The sequence below is a fragment of the Zootoca vivipara genome, chromosome 3 (genome assembly GCF_965207765.1).
Source record: "Zootoca vivipara chromosome 3, rZooViv2.hap1.1, whole genome shotgun sequence".
NCBI classification, from domain to species: Eukaryota; Metazoa; Chordata; class Lepidosauria; order Squamata; family Lacertidae; genus Zootoca; species Zootoca vivipara.
Window position 1 is genome coordinate 9673507 of NC_142586.1, and position 17972 is coordinate 9691478.

The 17972-nt window shown below is 39.8% G+C and overlaps 1 protein-coding gene and 1 long non-coding RNA gene across 12 annotated transcripts in view; both read left to right on the forward strand.

The window, feature by feature from the left end:
• Nucleotides 1-17972, forward strand: part of FBXW11 (F-box and WD repeat domain containing 11) — an 86292-nt gene that overhangs the window by 25685 nt on the left and 42635 nt on the right. For 5 of the 11 annotated variants that reach the window (XM_088665534.1, XM_035110156.3, XM_088665533.1 and 2 more), the window contains one exon: nucleotides 2023-2124. The exons of 5 other annotated variants lie outside the window; for them this stretch is intronic. In XM_088665534.1, coding sequence (XP_088521660.1) covers nucleotides 2074-2124 — 51 coding nt within the window. In that variant the 5' untranslated portion in view covers nucleotides 2023-2073. Of the gene's footprint in view, nucleotides 1-2022; nucleotides 2125-13560; nucleotides 13687-17972 lie in introns of those variants that run through there. One more of the 11 variants, XM_088665538.1, reaches the window with a different exon arrangement.
• Nucleotides 8196-11445, forward strand: LOC148686158 (uncharacterized). Its single transcript, XR_015948845.1, has 2 exons — nucleotides 8196-8321; nucleotides 9717-11445. It is a non-coding gene; the product is annotated as an uncharacterized LOC148686158 (long non-coding RNA).

Below are 17972 nucleotides of genomic sequence, written 5' to 3' on the forward strand. Positions count from 1 at the left end.
TGACCACTCCCATCAACTTTAGATTTGCATTTCTCAAACTGCAGCCCCAGTTTCTTCTAGTACAATGAACTGCTTTTGAAACTTGGGAGTTTCAAAAGCAACTTATGGTATTGGTTTGTTCTTTGCAATGCAAAAGAGCTACCTCATTCAATGCATTTTGTCAAGGGTAAGGTAGATTTCTGTATTATAGCCTTAACTTTTACATACGGTATTTGCTAATGTAAAATTTACTATAAGTAAATATGCCTGTTTAAATTAAAGGCAGGGCACTTGATGCTCAGAGCTTCCCTGGTGTTTATTACTGGGGTGGTGGTGGTGGTGGTTTTAGATTTATTTTAAAGCATATGATCCATTTTGAGTCTTTAAAGTCTTGATGTTAAACTCATTTAGTTTATGACCAGGATGAATTATCCTTAAATTGCCTCTCTGTTAAGTATTTGTGACCTGGGTAGACTTACTTGGCCTGCCAAATTATGTAATCTGATGTTAAATTGTTTGGCTCATTAACAACTGATTGGGATTATGTGCAGTACAAGTTAATAATTCCTTAGTAGGGCTCAGTCCTCATAATCAACTTTGACAAACTTCTATTTTTCTTTAAACAGTAACACTTTCTGTCCACAATAACCGAAGAGCTATGTAATAGGCTCATCATAACAGCCTGCACTATTTAACTTATTTTCAATCCAAGTTAAGTATATGAGACTTGGAAGGAATCATTAGAAATAGTTGCAGAGAAACTAATTGATCCAACAACAAGTTATGCACAATAGATCAGCAAGTTTTTTCAGACTCAGCAGTGAGAAACTTATGCATGAAACGCTGCATCAAGTTCCTCACTTGTATCCCAGTGCCAGATTTGTGATTATCTTTTTTGGGTAGTGTATTGGGAGTGGCTTTGTACAAAAAGCGATTAACACTCAAGAGTACTCTGGGCTCCACTTTCAAGGACTCATTTATTTCCTTTTGGAGCTCATAAATGAATGTTACTAGATAATTGCAGCACTAAGAATTGCTACTCTGCAAGCTGCATTTCATTGGGGTTGTTGAAAACTCCAGTAGATTGGCGGATGAAAGTAGTTGCATTTTGGTCCCGTAAGAAATCAACTAGTTTGACAAATTTAGGATCCGTTTACATTAGTGAGATTCAAGAGTAACTAACTTGGGGATTGTCCACACCAGAGCTTACTGTGTGGTTGTATTATATTTTAATTTGCATAGTCCACAAGCAATGCCCTCAAACAACACTTGCCTCAATGCTTACCTGATATGGAGATAGTCTGAAAAACTGAGGGAAATTGGGTTCTAAACCACTCTCCTCACGGTCACAGATGATTTTATTTGGGTGTTTTTGGCTGGGTGACTCAATTTTCACTTTCTACCTTTCCCCTGTCCGTGCCCACTACTTCCTTGACGCTCTCATTTCTTTCTGCCTGTGCTCGTAACTATTTCCTGTGAGCTCCTGAATGGAGGTTCTCCCCTCCACCCCGGCCTTTGATCCCTCATGATTTGCAGAAAACCAGAAGACTGCACAAGCAAATTTACAGTTGCTTGACTTGCCCACTTCATAAGTGGGTTTTTTAAAAAAACAAAACAAAAAAACACAAAAGCTGTCTGTGCACATGCATTGGCATAAAAGAACCAACAAATTAGAAGGTAGGGACACACCCAAAAGGGAACACCTATTACCGTAGTTGTTTCTCATGCACAGATTCAAATCTGTGGACCACACTAGCCTAATGTGAGTGGAGAAAAAGCAGATTGACAGCTAATTAATGCTCAAATGTGGACAATCTGATGGTGTGAATTCAACCCAATTTATGCTTCAGATAGCATAGGTTATGTATGCAATTGTAGCATTTGGTGGATTCAGCCCTTGATTGATGATCTGGCTAAGCAGTTTGGAATGGGATTAGTAGATGTTTTTGGTTATCCACTTTAACATACTAATAAGTTACCTGCGTTCAGTAACTTGTGGCATCTAACTGCTTCTTCTCTTCCTTCCTTTTTGTCACCCTGCAGTGTTCTGTGCCAAGGTCTTTGTGGCTAGGCTGCTCCAACCTGGTAGAGAGCATGTGCGCACTGAGATGCCTGCAGAGCATGCCCAGTGTCAGATGTCTCCAGGTGCCTTTCTTTTTTCTTGTTGTAAATGTGTTATGCTTATGCTGTGGTCATTGTTAAAATCTCGCTGGGTTCAATATAAATATTTTAGTCTTCTGAATGTTTTCTGTATGATCCTCTTCAGTTTTTGTAGGAGCCCTCCTTAAGAGGGCTCTGCATGATAAAAACTCCTAATTTGAAAGTAGTACGCATTTTGCTCTACCTGTTGCCTCCAGTTGCGATGCAAATAAGGCTTGCATGCTGCCTGTTTTTGTTTGTGAGTTTCCACACTAAAATCATTGGAATGATTGATGAAGGGTGGTGTGAAAATACAAAATCAATCAATCCGCCAAGCAAATACATTGATACATCAGTTTAATTCCTTTCTCGACTACGTTGAATCCTCTGTGTATACAGCAAATGTTCCTGAGAAAGTTTTTGTAATGTTCAGAGAGAAGAGATTTTAGATGGAAGAAATCAGGGGCTCTTTTGTGCCAGTGTTAACATTCTTAGAATAGTGCTAGCATGGAACCCAGTTAAATGGCTTGAGTTTCTTTCAAATGAATGAATTTATTTCTTTTTGATTGTGGAGCTTGAGAACATGTGTAAATAGCAAGATCACCAGCTTTGATTTCTCTTCACAGTGGTACATTTAGTTTTGTATATAGGTATTGCTAAATAATAGCATATGGTAGTGGTGTTTCTTCTTGAGGGCTTTATTTGTGGAAATATACTGAACTAAGTATGGCAAATGATTAGTAATCTATTTGGGCCATTGGGATCATTTTATATTGTCTCTAGTGGCCAAACTCAGTGGCTTACCCACCAGTACCTTTGTGCACTTCTCGCTTTCAAGGATTTCACTGTGTGGGCTTAATTGGTATGACAAAAGTATGAAAAAGAACTTTCACCTAAGTTAGGCCACAGGCCATGCAGCAGGTGGGTGGGACTTATATTTGTGCTTTGAGATTTGAGGCAGCCCCATTCTCTCTCTCTCTGTCTCTTCCCTCCCCAACCCCTGCACCTCAAAATGCACAGGGAGAATAATTAGTGTTTTTAGGGTTGTTGTTTTCTGTTGACCCTAAAAAAACCTCATAAATATAAGTTGCCCAAAGTCTTCTGAAACATGAGTCCTCTATGCCCACAGAGAATAGTGGAATGTTGATCATAATGTAAATCTGCAATTCTCTGTGTTGGATGCAAATTGTATGTGACGTGCTGGATTTGACATGGGGATTGGGTGTGTTGTATGGAGGCTTTCCTGGGAATGTAAGGATACAGCCCTCCTTCTTCCATGAGTCATACAGTATAGTGAGATAAAGAAATCAAATAGATTTCCAGTCTAAATTGTTAACCAGAGCACAACGAAATGCTAACATTAGTTTTCTTTCTCTCTAGCTTATTTGCATCTAGGTTGTTGATATGAGACTACTAAAAAAACAATACAAAACAACAAGAAAATTGTTGTTTTTTGTGGATGGTTCCACCAGTGTCATGCCTTAGGACCCATATCTCAGACACCCCGTGTTATATGACCTCCCTGGATAGTGGCAGAACTAAAACCTTTAAAATACAGTGGTACCTTGGTTTACAACCATAATCCGTTTCGGAGGTCCGTTTGTAAACCAAAACAGGTTGTAAGCCAAGGCGTGTTTTCGCCAATGGGGCCTCCAAAAAAATGTGTCCGTAATCCCCCCCCAAAATGGGTTGTAATCCAAAAAACGTTTGCAAACCAGGCCACACACTTCTGTCTTTGACGTGTTTGTAATCCAAAACATATGCAAACCAAGGTACCACTGTACAGCTATTGACCCTTATACAGTGGTACCTTGGTTTACGAACCTAACCCATTCCGGAAGTCCATTCTTAAACTGAAACCATTCTTAAACCGTGGCGCACTTTCCCTAATGGGGCCTCCTGCCGCCGGTGCCCTTCCACCATTTGGCTTCCGTACTTAGACTGATGTAAAGTTCGCAAACCGGGACACTACTTCTGGTTTTGCGGAGTTCATGAACCGAATCGTTCGTAAACAGGGCTGTTCTTAAACCGAGGTACCACTGTATTTTATTTAGTTATCATATTCTATGTAAATAAAATAGATTTCCTTCTGTATAGTCTCTCTTCAGATGGCTCTCTTCTTCAGTAAGCTTATCGAAATGTTAATGCAGCCAGAAAGCTGTCCGATTGTCATTCTTAACATCACTGGGATAGCTGAGATAGTAGATCATGAGACTTTTAATCTGGGGGTCATGGTTTCAGTCCCACATTGGGTAAATAGATTCCTGCATCGCAGGGGGTTGGACAATGACCGTTGTTGTTCCTTCTAACTCTATGATTCATGTTGCAAAAAAGTGCTTATCAGCAATTAAATTATGTGGTAAAGGTAAAGGTACCCCTGACAGTTAGGTCCAGTTGCGGACGACTCTGGGGTTGCGGCACTCATCTCGCTCTATAGGCCGAGGGAGCCGGCGTTTGCCCGCAGACAGCTTCCAGGTCATGTGGCCAGCATGACTAAGCTGCTTCTGGCAAACCAGAGCAGCGCATGGAAACGCCGTTTACCTTCCCGCCGCAGCGGTACCTATTTATCTACTTGCACTTTGATGTACTTTCGAACTGCTAGGTTGACAGGAGCTGGGACCGAGCAACGGGAGCTTACCCTGTCGCAGGGATTCAAACTGCTGACCTTCTGATCGGCAAGCCCTAGGCTCAGTGGTTTAGACTACAGCACCACCTGCGTCCCCCAAATTATGTGTTAGAGAAATGCAAATATAATCCATTATTTGGTATCTTGATATGGTATAAATATAATACCACACTATCTCCTGAAAGTAAGTGTACAAGATAATGTTTGAATCTGCTTTGTAGCACTGGTAGCCTGCAGTGAAAAGTACATGTTATTAAAAATGTGCACTATGTATAGACAATAGTGGCACAGGAGTAAATAACTGATGGTATATTTTTGAACCTTCTAGCTGTGTTAAATATCAGATAATAAACTTGTTACATTTCACGGGGGGAAATAGTCTCTATTTTCAGTCATTACAAAGGAAATAGTAATCTAAATATCAATTTTGGGGTTGACCAGCAGAACTTTTATCCATTGGATGGCCAAATCTTGAAGACTTCTTCTGCTAGTGTATGGGAGGCTTTCCTTGTATGTTAATTTCCTTACTACCATAAATTCAGCAAACCTCAAAAATTGAATTAATGCATACCAGGCAGTTACAGGGAACCAGGCAGAGGGCCTTCTCCATAGGGGCACCCTCCCTGTGAAACACCCTCCCTTCAGATGTCAAGGAGATAAAGAATTACACAACTTTTAGAAGACATCTGAAGGCAGTCCTGTTTCGGGAAGTTTTGAATGCTTGAAGTTTTTATTACGTTTTTAGATAAGCTGTAAGCCACCCAGAGTGGCTGAGGAAACCCAGCCAGATGGGTGGGGTATAAATAATAAATTTGTTGTTATTATTATTATGATTAAATATGATATGTGTTGGACCACACATGATAAATCCACCCTTGATCATTACCTGAAAATGCATGAGCCTGCCCTTGAAATATGTATGGCTATGTTATTTGGTGGGAGTCTTTTGCAAGCATGCTTTAGAGTTTGGGATGCTATGGATGACAATACAGGACTGCTTAGCAATGTGAGATTGTATGCATGAAAAGCAATCTTCTATTATCATTCTCCTTCTTTGTAAATGATTATCTTTTTATTATATTTTTATTATAGCTATGTATCTAAGCCTTAGCTCTCATCATCACTCTTATCTGTGAGCTTATGTCATATTTGTGTATTAAATAAAATGATCTTGACGCTCTGTACATAACAAGGAAGGTGTCATTTGACTGAGAGAAAACTACAGAATCAGAGATTTTATGGTGTCATTCTCTGTGGTGTAACATGGAAGTGTTTTGAGACCTTTTCTGTGTGTGTTTTTAAACACAAATCTGCAGAGTGGAGTAAATTGTGAAGGTGACCAGCTATTCAGAATAGTAAAATTCAAAGAAGATTATTCCCCTTTCGAAATTAGGCAAGAGAATACAAAATAAAATTCAGTGCTGATCATACAGGTGAAACTCGGAAAATTAGAATATCGTCAAAAAGTGCATTTATTTCAGTAACACAACTTAAAAGGTGAAACCAATATATGATATAGATGCATGACATGCAAAGCAAGATATGTCAAGCTTTTATTTGTTGTAATTGTAATTATTTGTCATTAGGCGGGTCAATTAGAAATGGAATGTAATTAATGAAAATGTAATAGCGATGTTTATTTTTGTATGATTGTAACTATTTGTTTTATTACTGTGGAATTTCCAAAAGAAAGCATTTGTAAAAATTAAAAGAAAAATAATAATAATAAGTTGCACTTCTGGTTGACCACACCATCTTCTCCAGTCATAGGTCTGTTCAGCGGAGCGGACCTCGGCGCTTCAGAGGTGGGGGGGGGGAAACCGCTCCAGCGCAGCGGACCCCCCTAAAAAGCCCCAAATCAAGCGTTTTGGGGACAGAACGTCTGGCAGGCGCCATTCGCGGGCTCCTCCCTCCCCAGATCGGCTCTGTTTTGAGCCCCCGAAAGTGAGGAGGTAGAGCCGCGGCGCACAGACAAAGATCGCTAACTCTGACAGCATGAAGCTGCATGACTGGAAGACAGCAGCGGTCAATTCTTCCAAAGGAAAAAAAATTCTACAAAAAGAACAGACCGTGAGTAATCTGATCCATTGGATTTAAATTTGGAAAATCTGGTCACGGGAGAGAGATCCCCCCAAAAAGGGACTCCATCTCTATCCACTAAGAGACATTAACATTCCCCAAAGCCGGAAAGAAATTTGGAGTGGTTTAAACCTCCAAGAAATGAACCTATTTTCCCCTCTGAAGGCAGGGTAAAGGGGGGGGGAGAGTCTTCTTTTTAACCAAAATCCCTGCAAAAGTCAGTAATTGGGAAGGAGAAAAGCCTTTCTTAACCCTGGAATCGGCACCCCAGGAGAATCAGTGGGACTTTATGAAGACATCATAAAGGAATGGAGTGTGTTTTTTGCTAAGGGGATGTGAACTGTTGCAATGAAGAGAATGGATATGTTTGACAGCTGTCATTAAAAATTGCAACCGTTCTTTGACTGAATGGTTAAAAAGAACTCTGTGTTTTGGAATATAATGTCTATGGAAACTTTTTTAGCCAATTTGGATATAACTTTGCTTTACAAGATTGAAACCCCATTATTCCTTGTTCTCTAATCTCGACTCTGCCCTTGAAGCTGGAAAGAATGTCAACATCTGGAGGTGCACCTGGTTTTCAACAGACAGTACTAAAATTGTTGTGGGAACCCACAATTGGGCAGCACCAGATCAGTTTGGACTTAGAAAGGAGTAATAAATCACTGGAGGAAGAGGAAGAAGGATTGGAAATTAACGAAACTATAGTGGATGAGAGAAAAAAAAATGAAGAACCAGTTCCTGAGGACAAAGGGAAAGAATCCAAAGAAGAGGAAGAAGAAAAAGTTAGACAGGGAGAGAAAACTCATCAAGATGTCCCATGGAACTATGCCATCTCAGGAAGGGAAAAACAAGAACTATTTTGGGGATTGAATTTATGGGAAATTAGGGGAAATGTGATGACTTGGGCTTGGTAAGGGAGAGATTCTATGGAATTGGGGGGGCAGAGGGAGGGGTGGACAAAAAGGTGGGTTTTAAATCGTGAGATTGGGAGTGGGGTGAAAAAGGAAATTGGTTTTTATAGGACTGGATAAAAATGGGATTTGAACTTGGGCTATATTATGGAACTTGCTGTATCGATTGGGGGAAAGAGACCGGGGGGTGAGGTGGGGAGGAAGAGGCAGAAAATAGATGGGAAAAATAAAACGGTAAAAGTTATATGTGAAATTAAAGGAATGAGTAATTGTATGAAGTTTTCTTGGCGGAAATATTAGGCTAGGGTAGGAAAAGTATGATATGTATGTGATAAATAGGTTTAGAAATATGAGAAATTGAGAAATAGCTTTAGGATAGCTAAATAGAAATAGATGGTTGGGCGGCTCGCTGCCTCTGTTCTTCCTCTCCATTTTGGAGCCTCTAGGTGGCAGGGGGGGTTCTGGGGGGGAAGGGGGGAAGGTAGGGAGAATTCTAATTATAAAATGGAACACCTCCGACTGTCCGTTCACTCTGGGACCTTCTCGTGGCAGGAGGCCTGGGAATGGGGGGGGGATAGGAGAAGGTGGATCCTCCCAGATTAGATACCAAAGCAATCCCTACCCTCTTGTACGCAGACGATACTGCTCTCCTCTCCTATTCCAGAGTTGGGCTACAAAGATATTTAAGAGCATTCTCCAATTACTGTGAAGTGAATCACCTAGCAATTAACTACTCCACGTCAAAGATTCTTGTTTTTTCTAAAAGTTGGTGTCCATTCAATTGGTCGATTGGAACCCAAAAAATGGAGCAAGTTAAATGCTATAAATACTTGGGTGTCACCTTTCACTATAACTTAAAATGGGTGACCCATCGCAACAGAACAATTAATTTAGCAAGATGCTTGGTTGCACAAATCAAGCGCTTTCATTTTCTTGGTGGGAATCAATTTGTACCTGCAGCAATTGCTGCCTATAAGGCAAAATCCGCCTCCCAGCTTCTATACGGGATCCCCTTATGGATATCCAGCTTTAACAACAAAGTAGAAGGAGTCCAATCATCCTTCTTTCGGCAAATCCTTGGAGTACCAAAATGTGTGCCATACCTGGCTATCTGTGCAGAATTGGGCCAACACCTTCTTGAGACAAGAGGGTGGATCATTACTTTTAAATATTGGCTAAAAATTCATTTTAATACCGATCCAGATAGCCTGATATCCTATCTTCTGAAAGATAGCCACAGCTTTACATGGTTCTCTAATATTTCCAACAAACTTAGGCAACTAGGCCTTTCAGTGGATTCCCTCTTGACATATGAGGACTCATATATCTTTACTCTTATTAAGCAGAGACTGCTTGATATTGAATTCCAGAAACTTCATCCTGCCCAACCTCTAGTATGCTCGCCTGCCTTCCTGGGGCTGCCGCCGCACCAAGGATTGATACCTAATTATTTATATGACCTGGTATCTCCTTTTTATCGCAGAGTATTTATGTTGGCCCGTCTAAATGCTTTTCCATCCTCTGTGTTAGCCGGAAGACTCAAAGGCATCCCCTACTGGAATAGATTATGCCCTTGTGGCCAGAAAGAGGTAGACTCTATGGCTCACATGATTCTGGACTGTCCCCTTTCTAATTTCTTTTATTTTGGCCCCCTCTTATCCTTTATGAGACCTGGAACCCTCCCCAACAAGGAAACAGTGGTCCAGCTCTTGCTGAGGGATGACTTCCCCGAAATTACCAGAATTATGGCCCACTACTTGTCCAGAATTTATGTAATTAAAATCAGTACATCTAGCCTTCAACAATGATAGCTGAGGATCCCTTGTGTGCCTCTTCCTCCTCCTGCTCACCATTATTTCTGTATGATGTAGAGTTACTATTTATACTAATGACCTATATGTTTTATATGTTTTGTCTTTGTTTTTATATTTTATATATATGCCAATAAAGGTGTTGAAATTGAAATTGAAATTGAGAAGGTGGACAATAAGTTAAAAAGAAAAAAAGAGAAGAATGTTTTAGAAATATGAATAGCTTAAAATAAGAATTGGCGTAGATGATGATGGATGAAATTTGGATATATGAAAACTGCTAAGGATAAAAACAATTTAAAATGAAAATCAGATGAGTGGGATTTGAGGAAGTCCTCAAGACAATGTTAAGCAAAATATGAGGTTAAGAAATATTGATATGTTTGTTTGTATTTTGTTCTGTATTGTTTTTGTTTTTCTTGTATGTCTTATTATAAAATGAATTTTTAAAAGTTGCATTACTGAAATAAATGCACTTTTCGACGATATTCTAATTTTCCGAATTTCACCTGTAAATAAATGGCATTTGGAACCATTATTCCTATACATTCACCCCCAAGTGCACACACAGATATCTTAATTGACTTAATTTGATAAATACTTTGCAGTCACTTGAAAATGTCAACTTTTGAGCAGTGTGATAATGAGGAAAGCAAATGTAATATAAAGAATTTAAGAACAGATAAAAAGCAAGCAATTGCCATCTTAGTTGTAGATTATTAGAATCGTAGGTACAATTTAGCTACATATACAGTACAGTGGTGCCTCGCTAGACGAATTTAATTCGTTCCACGGGTCTTTTCTTATAATGAAAAAATCATCTAGCGAATCCCATAGGAATGCATTGATTGTTTTTGGCCCATAGGAACGCATTAATTGAATTTCAATGCATTCCTATGGGAAACCGCGATTTGCTAGACGAATTTTTCATAAAACGAATTCGTCTAGCGAGGCAACCTCCGCTCGAAAAATCCTTTCGTTAAGCGGAAATTTCGTTAAGCAGGGCATTCGTTAAGCGAGGACCACTGTACCTGCATTTAGTTGACATTGCTTTACCTCAAACAGTATATCATATAATTGGGAAAATTATGTTTAAGAAAGGCAAGTTAAAATGATGACCAATTTATAATGGAGAAAAGCTTAAAATGTGATAAATTTGCTTTTGAGGATGTAGTAGATGCTTATAAAATTGTGTGGGAGAGTTGTTACCTCAAATTGCAAGGATGCAAAATGCAAGGATCCAGGGTTATCCGCAAGAATTGTCTTACTGCAGATTGAGCAGCAAAATGCAATTCTTCACTGTCACAGGAAGCTATGGTAGACATTAGCAACTAAAAATGTTATATAAATACATAAAAGTTATAAACTCTGTTAATCTGGAAGCAACCAGTTTCCTTCTTGCTTTTCCCTCATTTATTGTTCTTTCATTCGTCCGCTACCAGCCAGTCCCCATGGCTCTGTTTCTGTGGCTTTAGGTGGTTTTTTTTTTAATTTTTAAAAACATGCTAGCACTTGAATGCAGCACTAAGAAAATGTATCAGTTCTGTACACAGATACTTCCCATCCCTTTTGTTATACATTTTTATCTATCTTGTCTTTCACAGGTTCTTACTAACAGTATCCTTTTTTCCTTTTCTTATCCATTCCAATCATTTCTAATTTTCTCAAACATCATTCAATATCCATGAGTAGAGAGTTATATATTCTGTATCTTTTCTTTTTTTCTAGAGGATAGACTTGGTTGGAATGTTTTTTTTAGATAAGGCTTTCTAGCTTTTTTCTTTTTTCTCCCCCCCCCTTTTCTGTATTTGTAACTTTTTGTATTTTTCTTATGTATATTTGTGTTTTTATTCATCGTGCTTTTAAACAATAAAATTTATCTTAAAAGAAAAGAAAATGTATCGGTTCTGGTGTTCATTCTGTCAGAACCAACTGTCTCTGGCACAGTGGAACAGCTTAGATTAACTTCCTCTTAAACTTGTGTTCTGCTGGGGGTCAAGTACTAGGTTTTATTCTTTTATTCTTTTGTTATGTAACAGTCCAGTCCAGTGGGGAGTCAGGAGGGGCATATCAACCACGCTTCCATTTTGTAAGAATTTACCTCCATTGTAATAAGGGGGGGGGAATTGATTAGCCTAATCCTGGGGCCTCTTGGAAGTACAAAGAAGCTTTGCACCTCAAGCCACCATTGATCCATCCCTGCCTCCCAAAACACTCTGTTTGAGGGCCGTTCCACGGGCATACCAGGGGCCTTTGCAGTGGGCATTGCCCACCCACTGGTGAAGCTCCTGCCTGCTGGCAGAGATGCACCTTCTTCCACATACATTGGTACCTCTAGTTGCGGACACAATCCGTTCCGGAGTGGGCCGTTCACACCCCGAAAAGTCTGCAACTAGATCGGCGCTTCTGCGCAAGCGCGGAGCGCAATAGAGCGCTTCTGCGCATGTGCAAAGCACACAGAATGCTTCTGTGCATGCGTCGAAACCCGGAAGTACAGTATACACTTCCGGGGGTGCCGCGTTCACAAGCCGAAAAGATGCAACATGAACCTAACGCAACACGAGGTATGACCGTGCTAACTTGCTCTGGCTCTGTCCATTCATTTGGGTGTTTTCCGTTCAGTTATGTGTTTAGTTTTCAGTTTCAGTGGGTACTGTATTTCTATATTGCCTTGCTATAACATGAGCTGCCTTGGGAAGGCTTCGACACTGAAGAGCAGGCTACAGATATTTAGATAAATAAAAAGTATGTGCCTATTTTTAATAGCTCTATGATGACAGGCGTGAGAAGCCCAGTGGTGAATAGGAGCAGTGGTTTGGTGTCTCCACTGGTGAATGGTGTCCTGTATGGCTAGAGAGTAGCTTTATTTAGGGGTTGTTAGCTGTGGTAGTCAAAAGTGCCAACTTCTGAGCTTCAGTGTATTGTTGGGTGATTTCTAATGGGAAGCTCGTTTTATAGCATTCTACAGACCTGTTGCAAGTCCTGATGGCTATTAATCTCTGTACTAGATTTGTTACTATGTCTGTGTTGTCTCTGAGCTCTTAGCCCTCAAATATAAGGCAGTCTTGCGAAGAAACATTCCTCCTCCTCCAAAACAAATCATAGGGTCTTAAGACCCTTGTCATAGGGTCTTAAGGTGATCAGTTTGGGTGGTACTTCACATCAGAAGCTAATTGCAGTGCTGTTTTCACACTCTTTGATCGGGACTGAATAGTTACATTTATTTCCCGTGCTGTAATGTGCCTATGTCAAAAACAGAGATGCAATTTTAAATGCGTAGCTCTTTTAAAAATTTGCTTTTGGGGCCATACTGGAAGACGGATATACAATTGCAGGTATTACCTGCAATGAATATCTTAAGCACATTTTAGCCCACCCACCATTTCCTCATAGAGTTGTATACATTTGGGAATGGTCTCTTGCACTTTTAAAACTTCTATTGACGTGCGGTTGGAAAACCTTGTCACTTGTCAGTTGCATCAGTTCCAGTTTCTTCTGCCACAATTGAAGCTGCTTGGAACTGCAGGTGGCTGATTCATCTGGGAGACCCTGAGTCCGGGGGAGGGGGGGCTGAATTAGATTTAAGTGTTTAAATGTTAATAAGATACAAGAAGTAATATTTATGGAAAGTTTTTGGGAATAAATTTCAGGCTAAGGGGGGAAATACAAGATAGATGGATGGGAAAATAAATTTAGATTTGGATTAATGGATGAATTATAGGTTTAGGTTAGTTGATCTTTTTAGAATAGAAATTGTTGAGAGATAATGAAAAAATGTCTAAAATGATTTAAGTTATAATATGAAAAATTGCCTAATCTGAATTTAAAAATGGGCCCAGTGTGGGGGGAATTGAGGAAGTCCACAATGTCAAGTAAAAATGTTAGAATTGATATGCTTTTCTTTTTTATGTTCTCTTTTTGTTTTTGTTGTTTGTGATTTTTTGTATTTTGTAGTGTTTGAAAATGAATAAATATTATTTGAAGATTTTGTTTTTCCTGTTCAATAGGTCATGCACACTGCTGCTCAGCAATACGGTACTTTTAAAAAGAAAAAGAGAGAGAAGTCATTGGTGAATCTGACTTCAGCAGTTTCTGCTGAGCAGACGTTGGCCAATGAACTAAGGACTCGGCCAGATTGGTAAATAAAGTGTTTTACAGTCATACCTCGGTTTAAGTACGCCTCGGTTTCAGTACTTTCAGTTTAAGTACTCCGCGGACCTGTCTTGAATGGATTAATCCACTTTCCATTACTTTCAATGGGAAAGTTCGCTTCAGGTTAAGTACAGACTTCCAGAACCAATTACACTCATAAGTACGCTTTAGGTTGAGTACTCTGTGGACCCGTCTGGAACAGATTAATCCACTTTCCATTACTTTCAATGGGAAAGTTCACTTCAGGTTAAGTACGCTTCAGGTTAAGTACAGACTTCCGGAACCAGTTGTGTACTTAAATAGAGGTACCACTGTATATGCGTTGTATATGCGATATAACACTGTGACACCAGATGCCGCTATGGAATCCTGTCTTTCCCTACGGATTTCCCTGTATGAGTTTACAACGTGTTTAACTGAATCACTTATTTGACGTCTCTGGATCCAGCCTAAATGGCAATGGGGTGCATTAGAAACATCTATGTGAGATTTAATCGGAATCCAGCTTGGTTCTGTGATGACACATAAATATTTTAAAATAGTAAAGTGCTATACACAGCAAAGAAATACAGGAATTAAATCCAAAGCAAGTAGTTTTTATCCTTGGTTTCAAGGTGTGTGTGTGAGTAAAGTTGGGAGGTGCTGAGCGATAACCTGGTATTCTACCTTGTAGCTTACTTGATGTTCTACTGACCTACATTTGCCTCAGCCCTTGCGTGACAAAACTAGGTCAACTTCAGTTTCAGTTCCTAGGTTTTGTCCCATTTGGGAAAGAGGTGTGTTGCTTTCCTTAAGTTTCAAATACAACAGAGAGGAAGATGACAGTAAGCAGATGAATAGAAATCTCTGTGCACTGAAAAACAAAAGAGTATTTTATAGGTGCTCAGGCAAGATAATTAGTCTTAATCTAAGTTAGGTACATTGTGTATGTGGAGTTTTGTGAGAATGTATTTCTTTTAACAGTGTTTTTCTTAAAAAGCCAGGGTCAAACTTTGATTGGCCAAGGTCGCATTTTGTTCCCCAAAGTGGTGAAAAGTCTCTCACTTTAAATTATTGCAACGGTATCTGGACTGACCATATTATGCCGAACAAAACTGAACTGCTGTTATGTCTGCCCCATTTGGCTGACTGTTTGGGCAGGAAGCATGCTTTTATATGATTCATTCATGCTTCTCGCTCGCTCATGCGAGACCCTGGATGAATGAATGTGCAGTCCCCACCCCAGAGGCTTTGATACGGTGGTGAGGGGCCCTTCAGTACAGTGTTGTTTAGGCCGACAATTCTCTTTGCACTTTGTGTTTCTGTGTTTGTTTGGCGCTTGCTCCCCGAATTAAAATGGAAGGTTGAAGAAATGTAAAATTTAGGAAGATAAAATCAACTGTAGGCCGATGATAAAGATTAGGAAAGAAGTAAATTTGTTTTAGGGGAAAAGGTCAGTTTTGTGCATAGCACCTTTTATTGCACTGGTTTTGGCCACTGTGATATAATGGGTAGTGTTGGACTTCGATTCGGGAAACATGGGGATGAAATCTCCACTAAGTCATTTCACCATTGCCTTTCAGTCTGAAGATCAAATGAAAGAGCCTGGTATATGTTGCCCTGAAGTCATACTGGTAAAAGCTTGGGTGTGATTCAGATATAATGGGATTGATTGCAATCGAATATGTACTTTTATTGGATAGGGGACTTTTAGACCTCTACCCCGTCCCCATTTCTCAACTACAAATTTGCCACCTTTTACTGCTAGTTTGCAAGCAAACATGATATATACTGTATACAGAAAATTGTATCCATTTGTGTCCTCTTATCAGTTGTGACAGAATACTCTTTCAACCAACAGAGGCTTCAGTGAATGGAAAGCGGGGTGGGTACAGGCAATTTTCTCTGAACCCACCTTCCCTCTTGCAGCTCCCCCTGTGCCATGCCAATATGTTCCAGAGGGTTGGGGGGCCCTTTGGAACAGCAATGAGATGTGATGCAAGGGCCTGCAGGAGAAAAGAGGGAATTTGTGAAAACACCCCCCCCCCCCAATTGCTCACAGGCGCCTCTAATTGATCAAAGCACCTTTCATCAATGGTAGGACACAGTTGGATACAACCCAGAAAACTTGAATTTAATTCTTTCTCTTCTACCTGCATTTGAATTCTCATGTCTGTCAATCCTGTCTTCTGCGTTCAAAAATAATACTCATATGCAAAAAGGTTTGAGGTTGCAATCTTCTGTACTTTGAAGACTGGTTAGGGTTAATATTTATAAAACGTATTTAACTATATCTGTTGGATTTAATATAAATGGCTAAAAGTGTTACTTATGCTTATGGGATTTGTGTTGCTTTACTGAGTTAGTAGTTATAATTCTCAAGAGACCCTTTATTCCTGTTTGCTAGGAAAGACTGCATAGAGTGAGTAAAACTCGCAGTTAGGCATGTCCACACCGTTCTTTCTCTTATAGTCATGCACCAAAAATTAAGATTATTCAGCACTTACATCACATTTTTAATTGCAGGGAATCTGGTTTTGAAAAGGTCATGACATCCTGGATTTTGTTTTTCCTGCATGTTGTAGGAATTGTTTAAAAAACAGTAAGGTGCAGTTCTAAAAGGCACATTTCTTGTAAAGATACATGCTATTGCCCAAGCTTTCCCTGACCTATAAGATCAGACCCTATTTTTGTCTCTATAAATTCCCTGAATTCTTGTTTGTGTTCTTATATGCCTTTATACTACTATTTTGCTAGTTTTATGTTGTATATTGTTTTAATTATATTCTTTGCAGTTTTGTGTTGTACAGTATTGAGATATTTTTTTAAAAAACATTATACCGTTTATTAATGTTTTAAATAAAAATAAATAAAATATTTCCCCTCCCCTCTGTTGTTTTCACCTGGTGCCTAAAGATATGTAATGGAGTCGCCAGGCAAGCCTCTACTGGGCGATCAAAGCAGTTTCTGTGCCAAAACCAGGTCTAAAGCCCCATTGACATGGAGCTACAAAATCAATTGAGGAAAATAAGTTCTATCCCTCGCACTTCCAGTCTGCAATATTTGTCACAGTTGTCTATATGACTTGTGCTTGTAGCACAAAAGAATGAATTCTCGTCCACGTGCTGTTGCAGAGATCAGGCCCATTGACTGGAAGCTTTCCAACATTATGTTTCAATTGCACTTCACACGTTAAAAGTATTTTGCAAGCCTTAGGGCAGGCACGGCCAAACCTGGCCCTCCAGCTGTTTTGGGACTACAATTCCCATCATCCCTGACCTCTGGTCCTGTTAGCTAGGGCTTTAATCCTCAGTCTTGGGTTCAATTTTCACTTATTCAAACTTCATGCATTTGGGGAAAGTGCTTCCACTTCATGGACATAAGAGTGGCAGTGTCACCCTCAGAGGTGCTACTTCAGGGGGTCATCACCCTTGGGGACGTTTGCCCAAGGAACCAGGTGGAAAATCACCCCCCCCCCATGCACAACTAGCAGGTGTTTGGATTCCACCCATTCTCTCTCTTGATGGCAGTAGCTCGTCTGGTAAAAAGTGCCTTTGGAGACTAATTGCATAGATAGGAAGAGCTGCTACTCCGGTATATAATTAAATGTGTGTTTATAGGCAGCCTGGTGCATACAAAATGGCAGATTTTGTGTTTACTGTGGACCAGTAAATAGTGTTGGACAGTAGCCTTTGAAAGCAGTTGTTTATTTTGCTTCAAAGCCTTAGGGAGCTGTTGTGTACAAGAATTATGAGAAGGAATGAAATCAAAACACTGCATGGGAAAGTATATTATGTTCACAAATCGTTCAGATTTTCAGGTTGTGGGGCCGAAACAAGTGCTTAAGTTTATTGATTAAGCTTCCTTGGCATACTTCTATCTATATCTCCGCCCTATTGATAAAGATTGTAAAAAATTAGGATTTGCAGATCGCAGTGCCTGCCACTGAGGAAGAGAAGAATACAGTGGTGCCTCGCTTAACGAATGCCCTGCTTAACGAAATTTTGGCTTAACGAAAGGTTTTTTCTAGCGGAGGTTGCCTCGCTAGACGAATTCGTTTTCGTCTAGCGAATCGCGGTTTCCCATAGGAATGTATTGAAATTCAATTAATGCGTCCCTATGGGCAAAAAAAAATCCAAAAAAATCCAATGCATTCCTATGGGATTCGCTAGACGAATTTTTTCGTTATAAGAAAAGACCTGTGGAACGAATTAAATTCGTCTAGCGAGGCACCACTGTAAAGGGAAAGGACATCAAGAACCTAGCTGAATAGAGATTAGCAACACAGCACAT